General features: G+C 31.1%; 1 protein-coding gene across 1 annotated transcript; it reads right to left on the bottom strand.

Annotated features, from left to right (window-relative positions):
- Positions 1-2,814: 2,814 nt before the first annotated feature.
- LOC127276747 (homeobox protein B-H1-like) lies at positions 2,815-24,005 on the bottom strand. Its single transcript, XM_051297386.1, has 3 exons — positions 22,943-24,005; positions 11,857-12,079; positions 2,815-5,343 (listed from the first exon to the last, which is right to left on the bottom strand). The coding sequence occupies exons 1-3, from the start codon at positions 23,376-23,378 to the stop codon at positions 4,854-4,856; spliced, it is 1,149 nt and encodes a 382-aa protein (XP_051153343.1). The 5' UTR covers positions 23,379-24,005; the 3' UTR covers positions 2,815-4,853.

A 24,005-nucleotide genomic window follows, 5' to 3' on the forward strand; every position in this document is an offset into this window, starting at 1 on the left:
CCCCCCTATCCCACTTGCCATTGTATATGCCACGCGTTATACTTCTTCATTCACAATTACCTTTAAAGAAAAAAAACCTTAATAAAACCTCACGTGATTACAATATTTTATATATGGTTAATTTAGATATTTATCTAAACTAGAATTGGCAAGGTCTTTTTTTATTGTCACTATATTATAATAATATATTTTTAATTCAATAGGACTAAAAGAAAAAATCTAATAAAATTGTATTGAATAAAAATTCTAACTAATTTTTATTCATATCGCTCAACAAAAAAAAAAAAATATTCCTGATATATAATTTTAATATTAAATTATGTGTTATTTCTAATTATTACATTGCATAATTAGTAAATTTCTTTGTTTTCTCTAATGATGTTTCTTTGACATGTTAAAGAGGCGAATTTGATAAATAGATTATTTGATAGGGTTTTCTTGTCAAGATTATACATTTATATATGAAAACCATTTGAAAAACCAAGTATATATATATTATAATAAAAGAGTGAATGAGGGAAAATAACTTGTTTTTAAAACCATAATCATTTTGTGTTTTAGAAAGGTCTTTACATGCTAATTTCTATTCAAATTATAGTGTATCTTATACTATCATATATATATATATATACCAAGACCATCTGTCATAATTGGAAGAGGGAAAAGCACTCATTTTATATATTAAATGCCAGCTATGCATATATAATTTCATGTTTTACTTTTATGAGCACCTTTATTTTCAATGTTTACCTAATGCTAACCAGAAAACAAACACCGTAATTTTATCATTAATTATTCTATATACAGTTTTATAACACTATTAATTTGGTTTATATATATATATATATATAAGTAAAGCTACAATTATAAATCTAACATATTAAATATATAGTAAAGAACATAACCTCAAATTTAATTATGTTAGAAACATAACCTCAAATATGAATTATAATTTATATTTTCCTTTAAAAAAAAAAATTTTACATAAAATTGTATAAATAACAAACAAAAAAATTATTAAATTTTGTTTATATATACAAATTGAAGAGAAGAATAATTTTTTTTCCCCCTATATTCTTTTGCGGTTCTTCGGTAGAATTAGGGAAACAATTGAAAGTGTCAAGTGACTGATTCGTTGAACAGTAGTGCGCAAAAATGAATACAGGATGCAAGGGCGCGAGAGGGAAGGAGGAGGTGGGGAGGGGGACAATGTCCTTTTACTTTTGTTCCAACGATATATCCAACGTTGTTGGCTCTTTTATTGTTACTAGTTGTAGAGGATGTAGAAACCTCGCAAAAGCTCGATTTGACCACGGGTTAACCACATCCTCTCGTATTCCTCATCAAGACCCCCCCTCCCTCCCTCCCCCACCCACTTTCTTTACCATCTTCCATATTATAACCTTTTCTTCTTCGATTTCCATCAGCCGAATCTTCGACATCCTGAAAGGATATCGACTATTTCACCATTTTTCGGAAGTTTCTTTTCACTTCCGTTCCGCATCCTCAGATTTAAATCACATATATATATACATAACAAAAAAAAAAGTGAATATCCGCTGCAACCTCTGGTGATAAATTTAAATGCATAAAAAATTGATTAAATTAAAATTTATTTTAATAAAAATGCGTAATAAATTAAAACGGAATCTTAATATTTAATAAAAATTTATAATTGATAAAAGTTTTACGTCACAAAATTCAGGCAGGTTTCGCATGATCGGATAAGTTAAGTATGCATTTTCAGTTATGCTCTCGCCTCGCACACCGGTCAACCACTAATGGGACTCAAATTAATTTCTCGTAATTGGGGTTACCCAGGCTACCCGTTTTACCCTAATAGGAATAAAATAACCCCTTCCATCATATAATTGCAGCGGCACCGGCGGAAATAAGCAAATACGATTAAGTCTCGAGTCTGGCCTGTCATGCCTTGTATTCAGCAACGTCTGGAAGGGTCGATGTATATATATATGTATACATATATATATATTTATATGTATTTATATATATGTATATGTGGCTATTTCGTCTTGCGTGAAAATTCGATGAAGAGGCTTAAGACTCCACCATGAAACGCCAATTTCTACACTTATTTTTCTTTTTTTTTCTCTTTCTCTCTGCGAATCTTGTCTATTTCGCATTTACACAACTCGCCATCAATTATATCACAAATCATTTTTCATTCAATTATTTGACGCTTATATTGAATAGAGAAAGTTGATAAATAAAGAAATAAGTATATATTAATTATTATTAAATACTTTGGTTATTAAATTATATATTATAAAAATGAAATATTATTAAATAGAAAATAAAAAAAAATTTTTATTTATATTAGAAAATATAGAAAAAAAAATTTTTATTTACTTATAAAATTAATTAATAAAAGTTGATAAATTTTTATTTATACTAATTCATTTTTAACAAATTAATATGTGACGCTCCACGGTGAAAGGGTGCTTAGCTGTTTTTGACAGAAATAAACTTTGCAGTAAAAATAAATAAAAGCGATTAGTTTTCGGTACAAACTATTATTATTTAATTATTTATTAGATGCAATATTTTCAGTAAAAAATGCTTTTGATGTTAAATAATCAAAAATAAATTTTTAATAAAGGAAAAACTACCATGAACATAACCTAAAATTTTAAGCAGCTACGCACCCTTTCACCGTGGAGGGTCACATATATTTTTTGTAAATAATAATTTAAAAAATTAATATGAATTTAAATCATTTTTAAAAATTAATAAAATGAATGAAAAAAATTAAATTATTAGGGAAATTGTGAATAAAGAAAAAGACATAATTCGTAAATTTATTATAATATATTTTCCATATAATAATTTTTGCTATACAGACATTATTTTACAAAGCACGATTTACTACAACCTTCATGCTGCGAGAGAGACTTACACGTATTTTATCATCAATCGAACTGGCATTATTTAATCGATCAAAACCGGATCGATCACGGGAATCAAACTACCCTGCTATTTTTTTTTTTTTTTCATTTTTTTTTTTATTTTTGCACGGTAATTTCTTGTCTTCTGTATAATGTAATCCTACATTCGCACCAGCCTCGGGTTCGGTAAATTCTATAATTTTATACATTTATAATACTGGTATTTTTTTCATTATCGAACGCACCTCTCGATTGTTGCACGATCGACGCTACATTTATCGTGGAGAAGAAAAAAACGACGGAGAACGGAAGGAAAAAAAAATTTTAAAATACATCATTGCAGTAAAAAAAATATTCATTTTTTAAATCAATTTGCAAAAAATTTAAAATTGCAAAAAATAATTAAAAAAAAAATATTGTTCTGATTATAAAATCTCTTATTATAATTTGAGAATAGAAAAATAGTGGTTTTAAAATGAAAAAAAAATTTTCTAGAAAGTTAACTGTTGAATTTTACAAAAAATACGATTGAAAGTAAAATGTAAATGATTTATTTTATTATACTGCACTTGTGCCACCAAGTTTGATATTTTTCTCGACGCTTTTTCAAACAGTTATTTTGCGACGGAAATAGGTATATATATATATATTATTCAAGTCTGAAAAATACTTTTAAAATATTTTACTTCCGTTGGCCTCGACTTATATCCTTAATATAGAGATTAGGGAATTTGTTTTTTCTTTTTTTTTTTTTTCTTTTCTTTTACACCCTTTTGGTATACGATTTTACGTATATTTTTTCATCTTCAGTGCGCTTTTTTTCCTTATTTACATTTCTTAAAAATCTTACAATTAAGTCCTATATGCAATAGTACAATGAGCGCTCCGACCTTGACAAAAATGGAGCGTTTCTATTTATTAAAATTTTTTTTATTTACAAATGTTGCACAATAATGTCGCTTTGCGATCATTTAATTACGTCACACGATTGGATCAAGTGCGCCTTTTTTCATTTTTTTTTTTTTTTTTTTTTTCTTATTTTTGGCCTTTGAGACTTTCAAAAATATTCTGGAAACATTTCAAGTTTCATTTGATAATTTTTTTTTTTTCATAAAAATTTTCAATTTATTTTTAAAAAATAAATATTTGAAAGGTTGTAAATTTAAATAATTAACAGTTTTTGTGCCTTCATAACAAAAGTATGAATTAAATTCGTTTTTTAATTGAATCATATAAAGTAGCAGGAGCAACGTAATTTGAAGTGTTCTTTCAAAAGTATACCATCCTGAGAGTCTAATGTCATATTAATTGCGGATTTCGCTGTCGGCTTATGGACTTTTTTTTATATTATACAAAGTGCAAATTTACTTTTTATTAAACCAAAATTTTTCTTCTTGATTATTTAATTGACTGAAATCATAATAAAAAAAAAGATTATCACTGAAAAAAAATTTTGTTGATTCAAATAATTGATTGCTTGATCAAATAAAGTGGATTTGTATCAAATAATTATTATTTGAGTCAATTAAAAGATATTTATTTGAAATACAAAAATTCTTGATTCGAATTTTTGAATTTAAAAGATTCTATTATGGAAAGAATTTCTATACTTCTCAAATGAACAAATAAATGTTTCCAGAACAGCTTGTTAAACATATTCAAAAAATGTTCACACCAGCAAAAAAATTCTAAAAGTTCAAATTTCGCCTTCTGCGTTAAAGCTGAAATTATATTTTATATCAAAAAGCGAAATATAATATTAATTTTGTTTTTTCTCTCTCTCTCTATATCGCGTCGAATATTTCGCAAACGATATATATCAAAATTTGAATTTTTAGAATATTCACTTCTAAAAAATAAATTCAAAAAAAAGTTTCCCTCCACATTAATAAAAAAAAATAAATAAATAAAAAAAAATTCGTTTACAAAAAAAGGGAAACAATATTCTTAAACATCGTTTATACTCTCTTCATCACTTTCAGCTTTTATACTATTGGGTGAATCTTCTCTAGACGGTGAAATTCTTTCGAGACTTTTACTTCTGTCCCTTGACATAACGTTACGTTCAATATTTTCCCTTTCCCTTGGATCCATTATTTCGGGGCTGTCTCTATAAAAACTACTTAAATTTGAAAGACTCGAACTTGCCGCCAATGGGCCTAGCGGTGTACTTGGTCCAGCCATAATCATTGATGCCGATGGATATAATCTGTAGGGTAATGGTTTTTGTAATGTTACTGCGGCAGTTGCTGCTTGACGATAAAAGAAATCACTTTGATGATGTGCTGCTGCACCAGGATATGGCCAATAGGAACCCGCTGCAGGATGCGCTGGAACACCAGCAGCACCGCTTGCATACAATCTTTGAAATGCTGCATAATTACCAGCTTCCGCTAAAATTTCATAGCCCACTATTGCCTGTCGCTTCCATTTTGTCCTGGAAAAATACAAAGAAAAAGGGAAAATTTTAATTATTTTTTTTTCATGATATAAATTTATTTATATAGTGTATATGAATTGAAATTCAACTTTATAAAACTAATTGATTCGGAAAGAATTTTTGATTTGGATATAGAGATTGTTTAATCCGAAACTGCGAATAGATTTCTTTCTTCCATTTGAATTTTTTTTTTTTTTTTGCTATTTTAAATTTAAATCATATAACTGTGTAACGGCGATATTAAACATAGAGAAAGGAGTGTGGGGGGGGGGGGATTTTTGCGAATGTGGGACAGTGAATGCTCGGTCGTCGGCTCGCCCTTTTGTGACGCCAAGGGTAGTAAAATCGTTCATGAATTTTAAACAGGCCCTCGTCGTTCTCTCTGAATTGAGCGACGCGATCATTTCTCATTTTTCCGTCGACGTGCAAGAGTGAAAAAGAATATGAGAATGCAAAAAGGAAAGAAATAGAATAGTAAAAAAAAAAATGTGCACGACTCTCTCGATGCAGTGAAAAACCGCCCGTGTGCGATTATATGATGAGTAATGTTTTTTAATACCCCTTTCGCCTCTCCATTGACAGTCATCTCGAGTGCAACCACTCTAAAACACCCTTAATTGCCATGTTCCTTCTTTTGTGTGTCGTACGATTGATTTATGACTTTTTGAGGGTAGTCATCATCAGAACAAGACAAAAAATAATAATCCCGCTTATTCAGTTTTTACAATGAATTTTATCCTTTGCATATATATATAGTTGCATAAAGTTACGTTTATTAGAAAGCAGGAAATGATCTCAAAAATGATTCTGAGAGTATATATATAAAAAAGTAGAGAGTAAATTATCAGGTGGAGTTAATAGTGCACCATTTTTCGAATTGTAGGGAGTATCGCATTTTTGTTGTTGGGTATATAAATACAGCCCTCTTGGAAACGGGAAAATACCTAAAAATTAAATGGGGGGGGAGACTTAATGTATTTATAATGGTGGTAGGTCTGGTTGATTCTGACTCTGCGGTTACGAAAGTTCGTGTGACACTTTAATGCACGAGTTTTGCCTTGTCGGTTATAATAACAATATATATGAACCAAAAGGGAGACATATTTTTCTGTTATTATTTGCCTCACTGCACAAGGGACATCCAAATAATAACAGCACATGCTGTAACTCAAAACCCGTTTTGTTATATAGAAGCGATATAAAATTTTAAATAACGTATTCTATATTTATTTAAAATAGAATGGTTTTAATTTGTTACCAAAAAAAGCTTTTATTTTCTAAAATCTAGATCTTACTTTTATTTAGTATTTCTTTACTACAGTAAATTTTTACCTTATGTATATACTTATTATCGAATGTCTTCCTCATACATGATAAGGTAATTGTTATAGTCATGTATCGTTATCGTTTCTTGTCGTCCAATTAGCCTCGTTCCTTCCAATTTTGTACCATGGAAAACAGTAAAAATTACCCATTGTATCACGTGACCACTTACTTATAAATATACTTTTATTGCATCAATGGGACATATTGGGCGGTACGTGACCACTAAAAAAAAATAACTTAGGTTTTTTTTTTTAACCATCAGGAAGAAATTTTTACTTGGGGACTTGAGACAGTTATAATGCAGTTAGATGTGCAACAGCGTGGGAAGGAGAAGCACCTTCTTCCGCTTAGAAAAGCCGGAATGAACATTTCTCACGGTTATAATATCATAATGTTCTTCCCAAAACATTATTTTTCTATATACACATATATAACAATCTCCAATATAACGAATGTCAAACATATTACTGCGCCGTCTTTTACTCTTCCGGCAAATGCAATTGCTGAAAATAATTTTATTATTGTTTGCGGATAAAAATTATTTTGAGTATCACTTTTCGAGAGATAAATATTTGTTAGGGTGTCGTGTGTGTAATAATGAAATTCACACGAGCTTCATCAGCATATTTGTAACTCTCACCTTTTTGGAGGTCGATGAGAGGAAAGGTTATAATTTAACAGATATTATATTCAAAGAGGATTAATCGACATTGTATAAAATAGGTTCCTATATATATTCTCGAAAAGTTCGCGGTTCTCATTTGCTCTAGTTTCGTGACGGATCTATTTCTCTCTTTCTCCCTCTCGCTAGTTCGAGTACAAGGGTATATACCCGTCAAGCAAGGGGCCACAGTATGCGTGGCATGATACGCGATGATTAGGCACTGGACTCCACGGGCTATTTGTTAGTATAATAAGCCCCGCAGTGTGGCCAACGTAACCACTTGGCCGCACGCCACCCCGTTTTAGCGTAATTGTCCCAGAACGGGATTTACATACATGAAGTGAGGAGAGCGAATGAGTGGGGATATATGTAGAGGGAGTGAATTGGATACGATATTACGAGTAGCAAGAGAAATGGGGGTAGTTATACGAGATAGAGAGAGTCAACGAATGCAAAGAGTGACAAGGAGAGAAATAAAAGAGTAGAATTATTCTAGAAATTGTACGTGATTCCTCATGGACTCTATTTGGCTCGTGCAATTGTTATGCTAAGAGCAACTCATTCTTTGATTTGATGCCTATCTATTTTGCCCCTATATATCAGTTCACCTATTCGCGCAACCACAAAACTCAACGATTGGCCAGCGCTCGTAAATTCTTCCGGCAATCTCAAAAATAATATGCAAACATGAAGAATTATATATTATATACGTGTATATATACATTTATTAATGTCCGAGTACGTAACCCTGTGTTATGGAAATGGTCTCCGACAATTTCCATATATTGGCAAATACATTTCCATTATTCCGATTGCTTCAAATTGGGATTTTAAAAATAAACTTTCTAAGAATCGAATCAGTTATTGGGATTATATAGAATGCAAAAACGATTTTTAGGCTTATTCTACAGTATTATAGAGAAATAGAATAGATTGAAAATCGTCATGGTTTAATGGAAGTTCTGTTTTAAAAAAATAATTCAAACAAAATTCGACTTTATTTTATAAAGTCAATTTAATTTAAATTTCTTTTTTTTGTACATATGGTGATCAGTTCGTTACGGTTGATGCTCGTTCACAATTATGATTATTTATAATATACGAAAAAAAAAGAAACACACGTAGCGGACAGAATAAGATGTAATTACCATCATCATCCATATACGAATGGCTAAACTTTTCGCTCTTACGATGTATATATGTCTTTACTAAAATGATTGATTGCTTTTGCATTTTATGATAAGTGCTCGCACGCAAGTACGTATTTATTCATATATATATAACATACGCGCGGATTACGCGCGCTCAAAAGTCCTTTGCGACTTTTACCGCAAAGGATATATATATGTAATCACGGAAGGGGTATTAAAGTCGTTAACGAAGCAAATGGTACAGAATGAGTAGGCAGATGTAAGATATAGTAATACATTAAGTAATATTCTTTACTGTCTAAATTTGAATCAGTAAGATTTCCACTGAAATTCAGTCATATTTCACTAAAAAATTAGTAGAATCCTTACTGTTTAATAATTTGACTGTTTTCGGTATGAAAGGTTTCTAAATAGTAGCTAGAAATCTTACTGATTCAAATTTAGTAAGTTTATTATTTTTTTTTTACTAAAATTTTTATTGTTTATAGCCAAAAGAGATACGCATAATCTTTCGTTAATTATTTTTTCTCACCATATATATATATATATATATATTTGATGGAGATATCAAAATTAAACGGAAGTGCTTTTATATGCACTCTTGTGGAAACTTCTAATCTTAATTACACTTTATATATTTAACTTATGGAACATTTACTTTCTTGTTAATCTTGATTTCTCGAATTTATAACTTACACGCTCCTTGAATTTATTGTATATAGCGCAATTTAATATATATATATTTACATATTATATATATATAGAGCAAACAAAAAGCAACTAAACGATTCTATTAGAAATTCAATTTTTGCGCCTATTACTAATTGTATTTTATTTTAAGGAGGTTTAAACCGTTAATATAACCTCAAAATAAAAAAGTTATATATGCTTTTAAAAATTGTTAGAGGAATAATTTTTATTTCAAAAAGAAAAAATCAGATAAGAAAAGAATTGTGTTTATATATATATATATATATATATATATATATATATATATATATATATATATATATATATATATATATATATATATATATATATAATAGGGATACAAGAAGAAATTAAAAGCTTAACCAATTTGAAAAGACACTTCCTGTATTTTAGGCTGTCGTAGGTCGCGCGAGAAAAGATAAAAATCCGTCAGAGTGGCGCCCAATAGGTGTGGTCATGGCGCCCATGTGCAATGAAAAACGCGCCAAGTCACTCGAAAAAAAAAATTAAAGCAACAAAATATAAGCGAGCACTTAAGGAGTCTGTCAGTTTAAAAGCGTCACTAATTTTCATCCATGGTTTTGCACCAGGTCCTCACCTTTTTTTCCGTCTTCCTATATATAATATTGGTATATTCTTATTCGAATCCTGAAAGTCACCACGCGCGCCTTTACCACATCCTAATTAATCATAACGTGTGTCCCAACCAAAAACAAAAAAGAATGTAAGGTTTCTTTTTTCTTTTTGCAATATTTTCTTACCGATTTAACGGGGATGATGCGGTCACGGACTCCTAAGATTTTTGATTATTCGTCACGGAATGAAAAAAAAAGTGCCAGAACATCATCGATTGTTCGCTCAATGAAAAATAATTTATTCAATTAGAAAACAAAACTGTCGTGAAATATTTATTTCCGTATTGTTATTTTTATGTTATTTTATATTTATTTTTTTTTTATTTGACAATATTCTTATTCGGAAATAATTGACAGTTCAATGATAATTCACGGTGCGCATTAATTTTATAAACCTTTCACTATTCTCAATAGTTGGTTGGGAACCAAAAATAAAAATTGCCGCGTCACGAACTGTGAGGTTAATTAACACAAATCACCTAAACAATATATGTACTTTACTTCCTTTAAAAAAATAAATTTCCCATTCTTGTTAAAATCATACTGTAAATTTATTTTCTAAATAGCACAAGTGGCATTTAATAATACTACTTTAATATCACAGTAATATTACATGGAATATTTGCAATATAACGGTGTAACATTACAGTAATATTATACGTACTATATATATTTGTGGGAAAAATTTTTATTTAGAAAATAAAATTTACAAATATTAATAAGTAAATCGTTTTTATAGAAAAATACAATAATGGAGTTTCACTGTGCAATATAATTAGTCCTTTTTTTTGATTGATGTTAAAAGGAAACGTCTGATTTTTTTTCTTCGGCATCGCCTTTATCTTTTTCTGTTGATTTTATACATCGTCATGTTGTGTGGCGCCTATGATCCCTTTTTCTATAAGTCTCACCCCCTCGTAACTTTTAATATTTTTCCTAATTAGTTCGGAATTGTTTAAAGTCAAAAGAGGTATACGTGTTTAACATAAAGTATATATATTAGTAGAAAAATTTAGCGTTCACCAACCGAGGAAAATTATAATTTGACGCCTCGGCTGGTATACGCTTTTTCCCTTCATGGCTGATTATATTCTTTTATATATATATACAAAAACGAGCAGTACGGAAAAACACGGAAAAATTAAAAAACAAACTTTCAAACACGCGATCTCGTTAAAATAGAAAAAAATAATTTTTTCTTTTCTTTGGAGATTCATTTTTTTGAGATTTAGTTTCATCAGTAAGTTTTCCCCTTTTTTTTAGAAACAGTTGGCAAGGATATACAAAATCTCGATCCACTTCCCAAGTGTTTTTAAAATTTCAATTTACATCTATCTAAGGGTTCGTTTTTTTTAAGAAACTAAATTATTTTACTGCATGACTTTGATAAGTAGGCGGAGCCTGCGGAAGCAGATGTATATATAATATTTCTTATTTCGTACTTTCCCTATATATACTCTCTTGCTAGAGAAGGAGTGATCCAGAACGACTTTGATCTTCTTGTATGACTTTGTAAATATATATACATAGCGATAATGGTTTAGCTTGTATAATCATCGACGACGATGAGAGCTACATATATATAAGCGGCAAGTTCTTTTGTACCATCCGTGACGAATTTGTAAATGGAAATCGCGGCGAGCAACAAAGCCTGTTGTTTACGTGGTTAAACGCCAAGATTGTCCGCTCAACTGATTTTCAATACTAAATACCCTTTCTACATGTATATATAAATACATATATGAAGAAGCAACACTCCTTTTTTTACATTCGCAATCTTTCATGCTCTCTGCATTTTATCCATAACTGATCAGCTATTTAATTTCTTATATATGATAATGAAGAATATGATACGTGAAATTTGCGAATTTTAATTGAAAGAGCATCTTCTCGCCACTCTGTACCGGAAGAACCCAATTAACTTCTATTTTGGTGATTTCAAATATATAATTTTAATTTCAAATTTTTTTTTAGAGCATCGTTTTAGAATTATGAAATTAATTTAATATCATAAAAAAATTACCTTCTGTTTTGATACCACGTCTTGACTTGTGTGTCCGTGAGTTGCAATTTTGCTGCTAATTCCATTCTATCTTGAACGCTAAGGTACTTTTGTCTTTCAAAACTCTTCTCTAGTGTTTGAAGTTGATGATCCGTAAATGCGGTTCTTGCTTTTCTTTGCTTCTTACTTTGCGCCGAACTCAATGAATTCGAGGATGGTCCCTTTGGATCGTCCTCTTTACCACCTGTAACAAAAAAAGCAACAATTATTCATCTCTGTATATATAATCAAAAATTTGATTAAACCAGAAATTGTGTGAAAAAAAATATTCTTGTTTCGAGAGGATTTCTCTTATTTTGAAGAATTCTCCTCCTAGACTATGAGAGGATTTAAGAAAGAGGAATTTTCCTCTAAAAACAAGAATATTTTTTTTCGGTTCATACAAATTCTGCTATAATATAGAAAATCGGTTTAATAGATACATATATATATAAAGGGGTTGCGAGGAGTTTCCTTTTGTTTTGAGCTGAAATCGATGCGGTGGATATGTTTTTGCGTGATTCTATATATGGCGATCAGCCGCCGACAGCCTTCCGCTGTATGTGATCCTTTTGTTCTCAGTGGTTTCGCGCATCCGAGACGCGATTGGCTGTTCTCCGATTGGGCCACGCAGTCGCGATGAGACACCGCAAATTATCCCCGCAAATGCAGGGTGGGAATTCCCGAGGAAACCGATTACAACCGTATATATTGCACTTGTATAAGTGTACAACGCCTACTGCCTTCAAACTCATCTCCCCCCCTATATATATCTACCTATATTACAAAAAGATATCGCCGCCAACGCCGCCGCCGCCGCCGACGCCGCTGTTCCAAGACTCTGAATATAGCCGCAAGTAAAGAGAAGGGGGGTAGAAGAGAAGGGAGGGGACTTGCGGCTATATTCAGAGTCTTAAAACGATATTAACCTCTAAATTTAGGGTGGGGGGAGGAGAAAAGGAGGGGAAGAGAGAAGGGGGATGGGGGTTGGGGCGCGAAGCCGCTGCCGCCGCTGTTCTAAGACTCTGAATATAGCCGCAAGTCAAGAGAAGGGGGGTAGAAGAAAAGGAAGGGGGACTTACGGCTATATTCAGAGTCTTGAAACGATCTTAACCTTTACATTTAGGGTGGGGAGAGGGGAAAAGGAGGGGAAGAGAGGAGGGGGGTGGGGGTTGGCGCGCGGAGCGCGCAGGGGGCATAGCCCCCTAGTATATATATATATATATATATATATATATATATATATATATATACTGCAATTCATTTTGTATTCCTTCCGGCTCTTCTGCTTTTTCTATATTTCTTCAAACAGAAAAAAAAGTTTTCTCACTTTCGCCTCATCTCTTTTCTGCGAATCAGCAGATTCGATGCATGTCTGACTATTAAAATTATAGTCACAACAAACCGCGTCATAACCAAATTTACACATATATATAATTTAACCTCAAAAGTATAATTGAACTGTTTTGAGGTTATGTTATACTATATCTAAACTGAACTATTTTGAGGTTATGTTATACTATATCTAAACTGAACTGTTTTGAGATTATGTTATACTATATATTAAACTATAAACTATTTTAAATATAATTATACTATATAGTCTACAATATAACCTCAAAATCCGACAACTAATAATATTGCAAATGATTTATGTTTCATTACAAAAAAATGCGTATATCTAATTTCTCGCAATTAATTTTTTAAAAGTATATCACTAAAAAAAAGAACTCTCAGAAGGTGTTTTCCTCCCACGGGATTCCAATCCTATATCCTTTCTATATATACGTCTATAAAAGTATCTAAAGGTCCGTTGTCGCAAGCTCATCGATTGGAACGGTTTGGGGGGGGGGTGTGGAACGAAGGGCGGCAAGGGGGTAGTGGAGGGAGTGGATTGAAAGAGTGGAAGGGGTATATACGATAGAGGAAGTTGCCTAGAGAGGAGAAAGCTCCCGGATTGAGTTAACCCGGCCAAAAGCGCGGCTCTTAGCCCCCGTTTGATCGGCCAGATTCGCTTGAACGGTCTAGCTCAGCGAGAGTGAGAGAGATAGAAAGAGAGAAGACGCCATCTTGAAACATGGCCGCCTCAACGATATCCCACAGGAACCTCTGTGGAATTTACCAAGAGAAACTGAAGAAAAAGTGAGGGGGGGGGCGCCCAGTCTTATGTGGAGGTTGGAAAACTAAATTTACTATGTGATACACTTAGAGGAGTCCCGCTGACGGAGTTTCTCTTTTTGAGACACTTTCAAGACGTTAAGCAGAACTTTTTCCTTGGGACGCTTTTTCCAAACCGACCCTGGAAGTAACTCAAGAGCCACCCCCCCCCCTTCTCTCATCACAACTATACCACTCTTGTCGCATTGGCCAATTCACTATCCCCTTTTACGGTTCACGTTTTCCGCTTTTTCTCCTGGGATTTTTATATACTAGAAATTCATGCATGCGGAATATGGTTTAAGATGAAATCGAAAGGGTTCTTTTTTATTCTACAAATGGAAAAAAGTTGACTAAATGATTTTATATATATTGGAAAATTATTTTCTTTCATAAATATATATATATATGGAGATAGATAAAGATATACTCTCTTTGAATTAGTAAAAATTATATTAGTAAAATTTACCGATATTCAAATTAGTTACAATTTTTACTAAAGGAGAAAAGAAGATAATAATAATAATAATAGTGCGTATATTACAGCGGATGTATGTTTACAAGTGTGGCATAGCAAACATTAGAGCTACTGTAAAAATGTTGACTATATATACATAGTAATGGAGGGGATTATTTCTACCCGGCTAGATCATAAAAATGAAAATATAAAACTTTCGCAAAGCGTTGCTTTGCTTTTATGACCATAACCAAGATGAAACCGTGGAATCTCCCTTTATCCTCATCTCATGCCTCTTCCCCTCCCTTTTTCTCTTCCATTGTGACTACAATTTTATTTGCTTATTGCGCTCGCTCATTGCTTTATTCTTCCATACGTGCCATATGAATTTTCACAATAATTGTACCTCACGAGGTAAACAAAGAAAAATTTTATTTGATTATTTTGTTCATTAATTTAATATTATTATTTAAATTTAATTTAGAATATTATTTGATTTTTGTTTATCCAGATTCAATTTGTTGTTATTAATTTTTGTTACCTGCGGGTTGAGGGGAAGGACCTTTGCGATAATAAATTTTATGACCTCTGTTCAGGGATGAATAATATGGGGATGATTGCGAGTCTCATAGCAAGAAAAATTTTAGTATTAATCGTGTACGCGTTCTGTATGGAACTTAAAATAAGTGAGAAAAAGTGACGGAAAAAATTGTGATAAGGACAACTCCGGAAGGACGACAGTATACTTCTCGGAATATCCTCGCACTGATTTACATTTATTTTGGTGAGTTTTTAATAGTAAAAGCTATTTATAATTAGAAATTAAATATTGCCTTGTTTATTGTCTAATTTTTGACACCAAAATTTTCTTTATCGCGATATTTTTACCGTCGTTGACACTGACAGTACTGGAAAATTATTCTTATGCCATAGTATTGAACAAGTATTGATCTTCCAGTACTATAGCAAAAAACTACTGTGCCAGTATTGAATCATTATTAATTTTCCAGTACTGGTAAATGAGTATTTTGCCAGTATTGAACCAGTACTGTCTGTATAATTAAAAATACAGTGTAAGTACATCTGATACTGGTTGAATACTGGCTCAGTACAGATTTGCTATTACTGAAAAATTAATATTGATTACAATTTTTTTAAAATTCTACATGCTTTAATATACGCATAAAAGTGTTTGATAACAGAAATAAATTGTAAAAAAATATTTTATACCCCGATAAAGAAATCGTTTATACGGTTATATCTACATATATATTTGATACAGAAAATTTTCTTGAACATTTTCTTACGACTTAATAAATTATTATATTGCTACAAAAAAAAAATCATAATAATAAATTAAAATTTATGACATTTTTGGAAAGAATAAAGATTGTTTTTATCCTTTGTCGGCTTCCATAAATAAGAAATTTTAATTGATTAAAAAAAAAATTTCTAAATTATTTGCTATTCTTTAATTAATTTCCTTATTTATTGATTGATTTTTTAATTGGTATATTTATTTATATCTACATATATATGTGTGTTTATTTTGTTTGTTTATAATCATTAAGATCGCATATGGTGATAAACATTATTCTCATTTCTTAAAAATTCATTTGTCTCGAAATGTTTTATCGTTTATTTTATAATTACAACATTAATTGTTGACAAAAATGCACGATCAGTTTATTCGATATTAAGGAGAAATATTTTTAATAAATATTTACTGATATTTATAAAATATTGTTGAACAATTTATTTCTTGGTATTATATTTTTGTTACTGATTACACTTTTAAATACCGAGGTTTGACATTTTTTTTTTTTTATTAATTTAACGCGCCACTCGCACGCACGACCACGCATCTTGTTTTTACCATTTACGTGCTGACGTTGCATTAAAAAAATCACGACACAAAACAATTTGAGACGCACGTATATTGATGTATGTATATATATATATATATATATGTGTATTTAATTGTATTGTAATCATTGAAATGTATGCGATTTTATGTGTAAAATATTTTTTACATATTTAATACAAAGTTGACTAAACGCGTGTATAATCAAGAAATTATTATATTATTTGCACACGCACATATATTGTGTCTTATTCATTTTAAATACCTCATTTAATAATACAAAATAGGTATTTAATCATTTTGATTATTTTTTTTTTCATTGCAATAAAAAAATAGGGTTAGAATTTTTGCAGAACAGGTTAAAATTAACAAAAATTTAATTTTGAATGTTAAATTGTGTTACGTGTTTGAATTACTAATTTTGAGGTTATGTTTCCCCTTTTATTTTAACAACCTCTAAAATGCCTTGAAAATGACAGTTTTTATTTCAAATAAAAAACAGAATTATTGTTAGAATAAATAAAATAATAATATTGTTAATTTTACTTAAAATTTTTTAATTAATAAAAATGTAAAGTTTTATATTTTTATGATTAAAAAAAAAATCACTAAAAAGCATAAAATATTTCATTGTGTGTTAGTTTTAATTTTACAGTAGAGAATTGCAATTTAGAATAGAATCATGCAATTGTGTCAAGGTAGACAAGCTCTTTGACAATAATTGAATTATAATCTGGAAATTGTTAAAAGCTGTCGTGCAGAAACAATATATAGTTAAGAAAAGTTACCGAGCGTCTTGGCTCAATATATATATATATATATATATATATATTTTAGTTTGTTAATTAAACAAAAAATTTCTACTTTAGAAATTAATATATATATATATATATCATTTAAGTGATAAATTTTGATTGACAAAAAAATAACATAAACTTTTCTATAGTCTCTTAGACTATATAATATTTAATTTTGTGTTTAAAAAAAAATTTTTAAATAAGTGAAAATGAAAATTTAAAAAAATAATAAATAAATAGAAATTAAATTTTTAGTTGCCGTTTGAGTTTCTCTATTGTGACGTCTAACAGTCTCGTTTATGTATTGTGTACAAAGGCAACAACCCCGCAGTAGTAGTATGGGGTACAATCTGACCCCTTGTGCGTATTGTGTTACCATGTCGCCACCTCTGGGATAGGGGGGAAAAACACCGAGGATAATGTTATGGTCCAACATTTCATTCCGAACCCACTTGAAACATGACATTCTCACCCCTAGATTGCAGTCAGCATTTTTAGATACCTATACATGTATCAGTATATATATACATATACATACATATACATACCATTACTTTACAATTAAATTATTTTTTCAATTATTCATGAACTGACAAAACTAATAGTATCAATAACAGAAGTCCTTTTATTTTTATGGAAATTTTTCCATTATATATGATAATTAAATTATTTCCTCTCAAATTGAGAGGATTATTATTTTGATTTTATGTCTAATAAGTTATTGTTAATTTTCATCGATTTTAAAAAAACTAATTTAGGAGTAAAATAATTGACTGAAATGGACACAATTTTTTTTTCTGGATATATTGTCCAATATATTATAAAGAACATGAAATATAATAATATTAAACTTTCTCGATTCTGTAAAATGTCTTTTCAGCAGTTAAATTAACCTAAAAAATGTGTGAATGCGGAACTATAGGCACGCGACGGGTTGTGTAAAACATTAGTTTGCAGACGTAAAACTCGTTAGATCAGCGGCATACAATTGACTCGAGGGCCACTTGGCAATTCGCTAACATGAGTTTCGCGTGACCGAATTGGCCTCAAAGTATTATCTTATAAGGGCCGCGTTTTAGCTTTCCTTAAGGGTGCTACCACCACCAATGTATATGTATATATATAAATATATGTATATATAACCAACGTAATTTCCCTTTAATATTTAATCTTACGACTATCTGCTTATAGAACTGATTGTTCGTCGGCAATTAACTTTTATAAATTGTTCATTGTTCACAAAAAAAAATACTCTTTGGCTTAATATATTTTCTCATCCTTATTTAATATTCTCTTATATTAAGAGGAGTAATAATCTTATGTAAAGGGCATTCCTCTCGTATTAAGAGGACTTTTTTTTATTTATACATATATATATAAAAAATATGAGATGGTTGATTGTGAAATTGAATGGTTTAATTTTGTTGAGAGTGACAGCACACATGTTGCCTACCTGTTATATACCAATTCGCATTCACATTCTTGAGAGTCGTTATGTTATGATGACAAGGAATGCCGCGCGTGAAATTTGAGAATTGCGCGTGTACGCACTCTGCGAAATCTTACGTATACATAATTCGATATGACAGTGACTCGCTATTGAATTTTTCCCTTATATAAAGTTTCCTCCCGATTAGTAGCATATATATATATATATATATATATATATATATATATATATATATAGAAAATACACCTCTATGCAATTATTATAACATTCGCCACTGTAAATTGACACCATTTTGCCTTTCGATATATTTATAATGTATATATGTAATTGAATTTAACCTCAACAAACAATTTATTCTATTTAAATTTATTAGACGCGAATATTGAATTACTTCAAGTTACATTCATAAAAATCAGTGGAATAATTAAAATAAGAAATAAAAAATCGTATTTAGTTAAACTAGATAGTTTCCATAGAGTTAAACTAAGTAGAAACTAGATACTTTCCATATAGTTGAACTATTCTAAAAACTAGATAGTTTCCATACAGTTGAACTATCTAGAAACTTATTGGCCGTAGCGTTACATTTCTAACTAATTTCGGTACAGTTCAACTTTACAGTAGCTATAAAAAATATAATGTAACTTTATCGTAAATGTATAGAAACCGGAAATATTTCCCCACAGGGGGTATGTATATATATATATATATATATATCGTGATTCATTCCGTGACTGAGTTTTGTCTCACGGTAAATTTGAAACGAGCTTGATGTGTAACTAGCCACTTTTTCAAGTAAATTCCAATGCGAGGTCAGCCAACAATCCCATCTTTGAATAATATGTAGACGAGGAGGTTAAGAGGCTTAGCCATTCGTTGATCTTGTTACGGAAAAACATAGGAAACAATACATGTATTTGAATCCCAACGACAGCCCTTTGTATTTATTCGCATATATATACTCAACTTCGTGCAACCCCTCTCTCATGCGTGTGTATTTTCTGACATTTCGATCTCGCTAATCTCCTGCAAATTAACTTTACTAAAGACCTTTTGCAGGACTGCACTCACCATTTTAACGCCTAACATAAACATTTACACAATAATTTATCCCTTTTATATGAAAAAAATTTGAATAATTTCTTTTTGCAACGTTTTGATCCACTTTATATTAAAGTAAAGAGTTTGGTTAGCAGTGTAATATTTAATTGATTCAACCAAAATTTGGTTGTTTTAAACAAATTTTTTTCTATGTGTTCCAATGAAAATTAAATCAAGATAGATTTTTTTCAAAATCAGCATCGTACACCCTTTCTCAAGCGGAATGCGTTTTGTTGTATATATACATATAGAAAAAAGTAGATCGGAAAAATTAATCTCTGTGACTGAGATCTGCCGGAAGATTGTGATGTCAAAAAAAAAAGAGTGAAAAGGTATGACACCCGGTATTTTGAGTTCCTCGTTCCGAAAAGAATTTTCGTCCACATATACATATCCTATATATATATAGACATACGTCAAAATCGAAAAATACAATTCTAATCCGCGCCGAAATCTAAACGGTTGCCAATCATTTCCGGTTTTCGGATTAGTCGCACGAAGTCAGTTACAAACGACAAGAGCCTCCGAGGCGTGAAACTTATTTGCCATCAGGGCGCTTTTGCCATATATACCCGACCGACAATAATAATAATGGCAAGACTGCTTAAGCGGATTATACGCGTCGTTCGACTCGTACACGCGTCCAAAACAGCCGCTCGCCATTCAAAAACTCTAGATCGAGTTTTCACGCTTTTTGACTCCTCTCGCGTTTATATATACATATACTTTCGTCGAGTGAAGATCCGTTCGACTTTTTTTTTTTTACTCAAAGAATGACAAGGATCGCCCTTTATATAAATACACACATCACGGATGTGCTTTTGCTTTTTCGAGTATAGTGAGAGAGAGAGAGAGAGAGAGAGAGAGAGAGAGAGAGAGAGAGAGAAAAAACAGGAGGCTTGATTCGTTTAATTTTAACAATAAAACCGTTTTTCAATTGTTATCGCCGCGAGAAAGAATTTTTAAATACCAACAATAACACCGGTGACAGCTTTGAATTTGTTATGGAATTGAAAATTTCATTGAAATTTTGAATATATTTTCAAAATTAGAAGGATAAATCCGGATATTATAAAATTTCTAGATGATCGGATTCGATTTCTCGATGATCCGCGCGTATATACAAAAATTGTATACGGATAGAAATTAATTAGTTTTAGTTGTTACAACTATAATATTTGCTGATGTATGATAATTAAGCTTCTTAGCTGGAATCATTTATATAGCAAATATTGTACTTGTAGAAAATTTTGACAGCAATATCAGTTAACAAAGGAAAATTTATTTTCCACAATGGACGAACAAAACATTTTCGGATATATGAAGTGCGGTACGTGTATAATAATTAACGGAATAGTATGAGCATCAACAGAATAACATCGACATTATCGATCCTGCGGCAATTATATATACACTGGCGACATTTCTCATAATCGCTGGGTAATTAATTCTTTATATATATATATATATACATACGACAAGCAAATATATATATATGCATGCAACGATTAGCAGCGCGGTTAACCATTGCTGATAATGCGTAACTGATGAAAACAGTATTATTAGGTCGTAAGTAACAATTCTGATAGTAACTGACACATGTATTGATTCTATATTGTATATATATATATATATATATATATAAAGAACGCTTCTTGTGTAACAAATTATAATTCATATACAGAAAATCTTATCTATGTAAACCTTCTGTTCGCATATGTATAAAAAATAAATATACATGCGTGACTCAAATGACAAGTTCGCTTTCGATTGTTCTAGCCCTCATTCATTAGTAATGACAGCTAATTACAATATTAGCCGCACTCGTTTCGCGATAATGTATTATCTTTGAAAATAATTGAATTAGTTTCTTGTTATTTTCTATATGGGTAAAATTTCCAGTTTTTAAAATCAAAATTCTGCGAATAATTTAAATTTTCAAAAATTTACAAAATTATTAAAAGCGGTTTTAGTCTCTAATATATATATTCCGAATGATAACATTCAAAATTTTGGTATAAGCATTTCAGGAAATATCCGAATTCCCTCTGATGTGGGAGAAAATATTATGAATAGATGCGAGCCGTAGGCAAAAGCGACAGGTATAGAGAGAGAGAGAAAGATGAATGAAACAAATGAGGGTACATAATTAAAGCGTTGTAGTGCCGAACCTTAAATTCTCTAAACGCTGTCCCAAGGGGCTTCGATCCGTTTATCTTTTTCTAAAAAAAAAAATATATATATATATATCTGATTGTCGTGTCCGTCCGTCGGACCTCTATATGGACATCCGGTTCATACGCTCTAATGGTATATTATGTCCTTGACACATCATCGCATGACTGGGGTCAAAAATCCCTCGTCATTCTCAACGACCGGTGAACAAATAGTATTTATATAATTACTAATAATCATTACATTGTTGTAACATAGACTGTTAAAATTATTCAAAATCAATGAGTGCGAGAAGATAAATTTTATTTTTCCACGAAGAATGATGATGTTATTATTTCTTTGTGGATGAATTAAAATTCCTTTCAATTTCATGCGTTTAATAAAATTCCAAAGAAACAATAGTGGAATCATTTTAATTGCAATATGCAATTTAGGTCCAACAAATGCGGTTCTTGTACCAGAAATAGATTTTCTCAATACTGAAAAAATTTTGGACCTAAGCAAAACTTTTAAGAATTTAAATTTTGGCAACTGATGTGTAATACCAAAAGTAGATCAGGTCCTGCTACAAATGGTTTTAGGTCCAACCACAAATGGTTCCAATATCGGAAATTGGTTTCCTCCAACCCTAATTGGATTCAACACCTAAAAGAGTTTTAGATATATTAAGCCAAACTTAGGTTTTTGAAATTTAAATCCATTGTAATGCCAGATGTGCTTTAGGTCCAATCACAAATATGGTTCAAAAATCGGAAATAGGTTTCCTCCAATCCTAATTGGATTGATATATCCAAAAGAGTTTTGAAGTATACTTCTGATGGTTTAACCAAGCTAAACCTAGGTTTCTAGAATTTAAATCCACTGTAATGCCAAAAGTATACTTCAGATCCAAATTTAGTAATTTAGATTTCGAATTATTTTCGTTTTAAACCTAATTGGGTTTGCAAAAACAGTTTGAAGGACTCTTAATCGTTTTACCAATTTTTCTTCAAACCTAATTTGACTAATAGTTTTGGAACTAGGACCTTAATATTTGCAGCTCTCGTTTAGTATCATCTAATACTCACCATTGGAAGACACCGAAACAGCATCATGATGACTAGCATCACTGTCCTCATCCAAATTGCTATTATTAAGTGACGATCTCGATTGATGCCTAACGCTGAGATCCCTTGGTGTCGATGGTGGACTTCCAGGTGGTTCTTGACTCTGTACACTTGATGGACTCGATGCTCCAGCAAGAATATCGGTTATCATAAATCTCGATCTATGAGGCATTGTCGTTGATGCATCACCTAAACTTCTTTCTAAACTAATATTATTATTCCTCGTGTCTAATCCATTTGACAATCTTTCCATACTGACTCCATTTCTGTCAATCATATTGTCCAAACGATGTGCATCCAAACTTGACATTCTACTCAAATTAAGACCATTACTTGTAACGGCGATACCACTCAACGCCGCCACATGGTGGTTCTGACGATGATGATGGACCGTCATCACTGACGATGATGATGATGCTGGTGGTTCCGGGGTTTTTGCGCCTGCAGGTGCCTCTGTCGCCACCCCAGGACTCACAAGGTACCTGGGAGACAGAATTTTGCTGATACAAGTACTTAGGATATCTTCAATCGAAATCCAAATCAATCATCAGACACTGCCAAATAGGAGATGAAATCAAAGAATAGAATTTTGAATTGGATCAAAAAATTATGGAAAGAAACTATCGAAAAACTGAAATCCTAATTGCTAATTGCATTATCCAGTTCGCTGATCATGTTTCACTATCACAGTTCCAAGATCCCTTTTTGATTTTTAATTTCTATCCATCAATCACTGAATCCTCACAATATATATATAGATTTTACCACAATTCACTCAATTCACTGAATCCATTTCAAGTCACAAATTATTTATCACATAAAAACAAACAATTAACAAAAAATTAAAAACACTAAATTAAACACACAAAAAGAAGAGTAATTTTTTCTTTTAGCACGTGCACCGGCTCACGATTTCTGAATGATGATATATATATATATTAAAAGGCAGAACCGTAACTATACAGGGGGAAATGATATTGTGGTACAACGTGTTCCCAAGTCTGAGGCCACACTGAACAACAAA

The sequence above is a fragment of the Leptopilina boulardi genome, unplaced genomic scaffold, assembly GCF_019393585.1.
Source record: "Leptopilina boulardi isolate dan_hultmark-lab unplaced genomic scaffold, ZJU_Lbou_2.1 LbouV2_151, whole genome shotgun sequence".
Classification (NCBI taxonomy): Eukaryota; Metazoa; Arthropoda; class Insecta; order Hymenoptera; family Figitidae; genus Leptopilina; species Leptopilina boulardi.

Excerpts from the sequence above, each read along its gene's own strand:
- LOC127276747 (XM_051297386.1), bottom strand. The coding sequence starts at position 23,378 with ATGACGGTCCATCATCATCGTCAGAACCACCATGTGGCGGCGTTGAGT. Across the intron at positions 12,080-22,942 it reads TGTTTCGGTGTCTTCCAATG|GTGGTAAAGAGGACGATCCA; the intron begins GTGAGTATTAGA and ends TTTTTGTTACAG. Across the intron at positions 5,344-11,856 it reads ACGTGGTATCAAAACAGAAG|GACAAAATGGAAGCGACAGG; the intron begins GTAATTTTTTTA and ends GTATTTTTCCAG.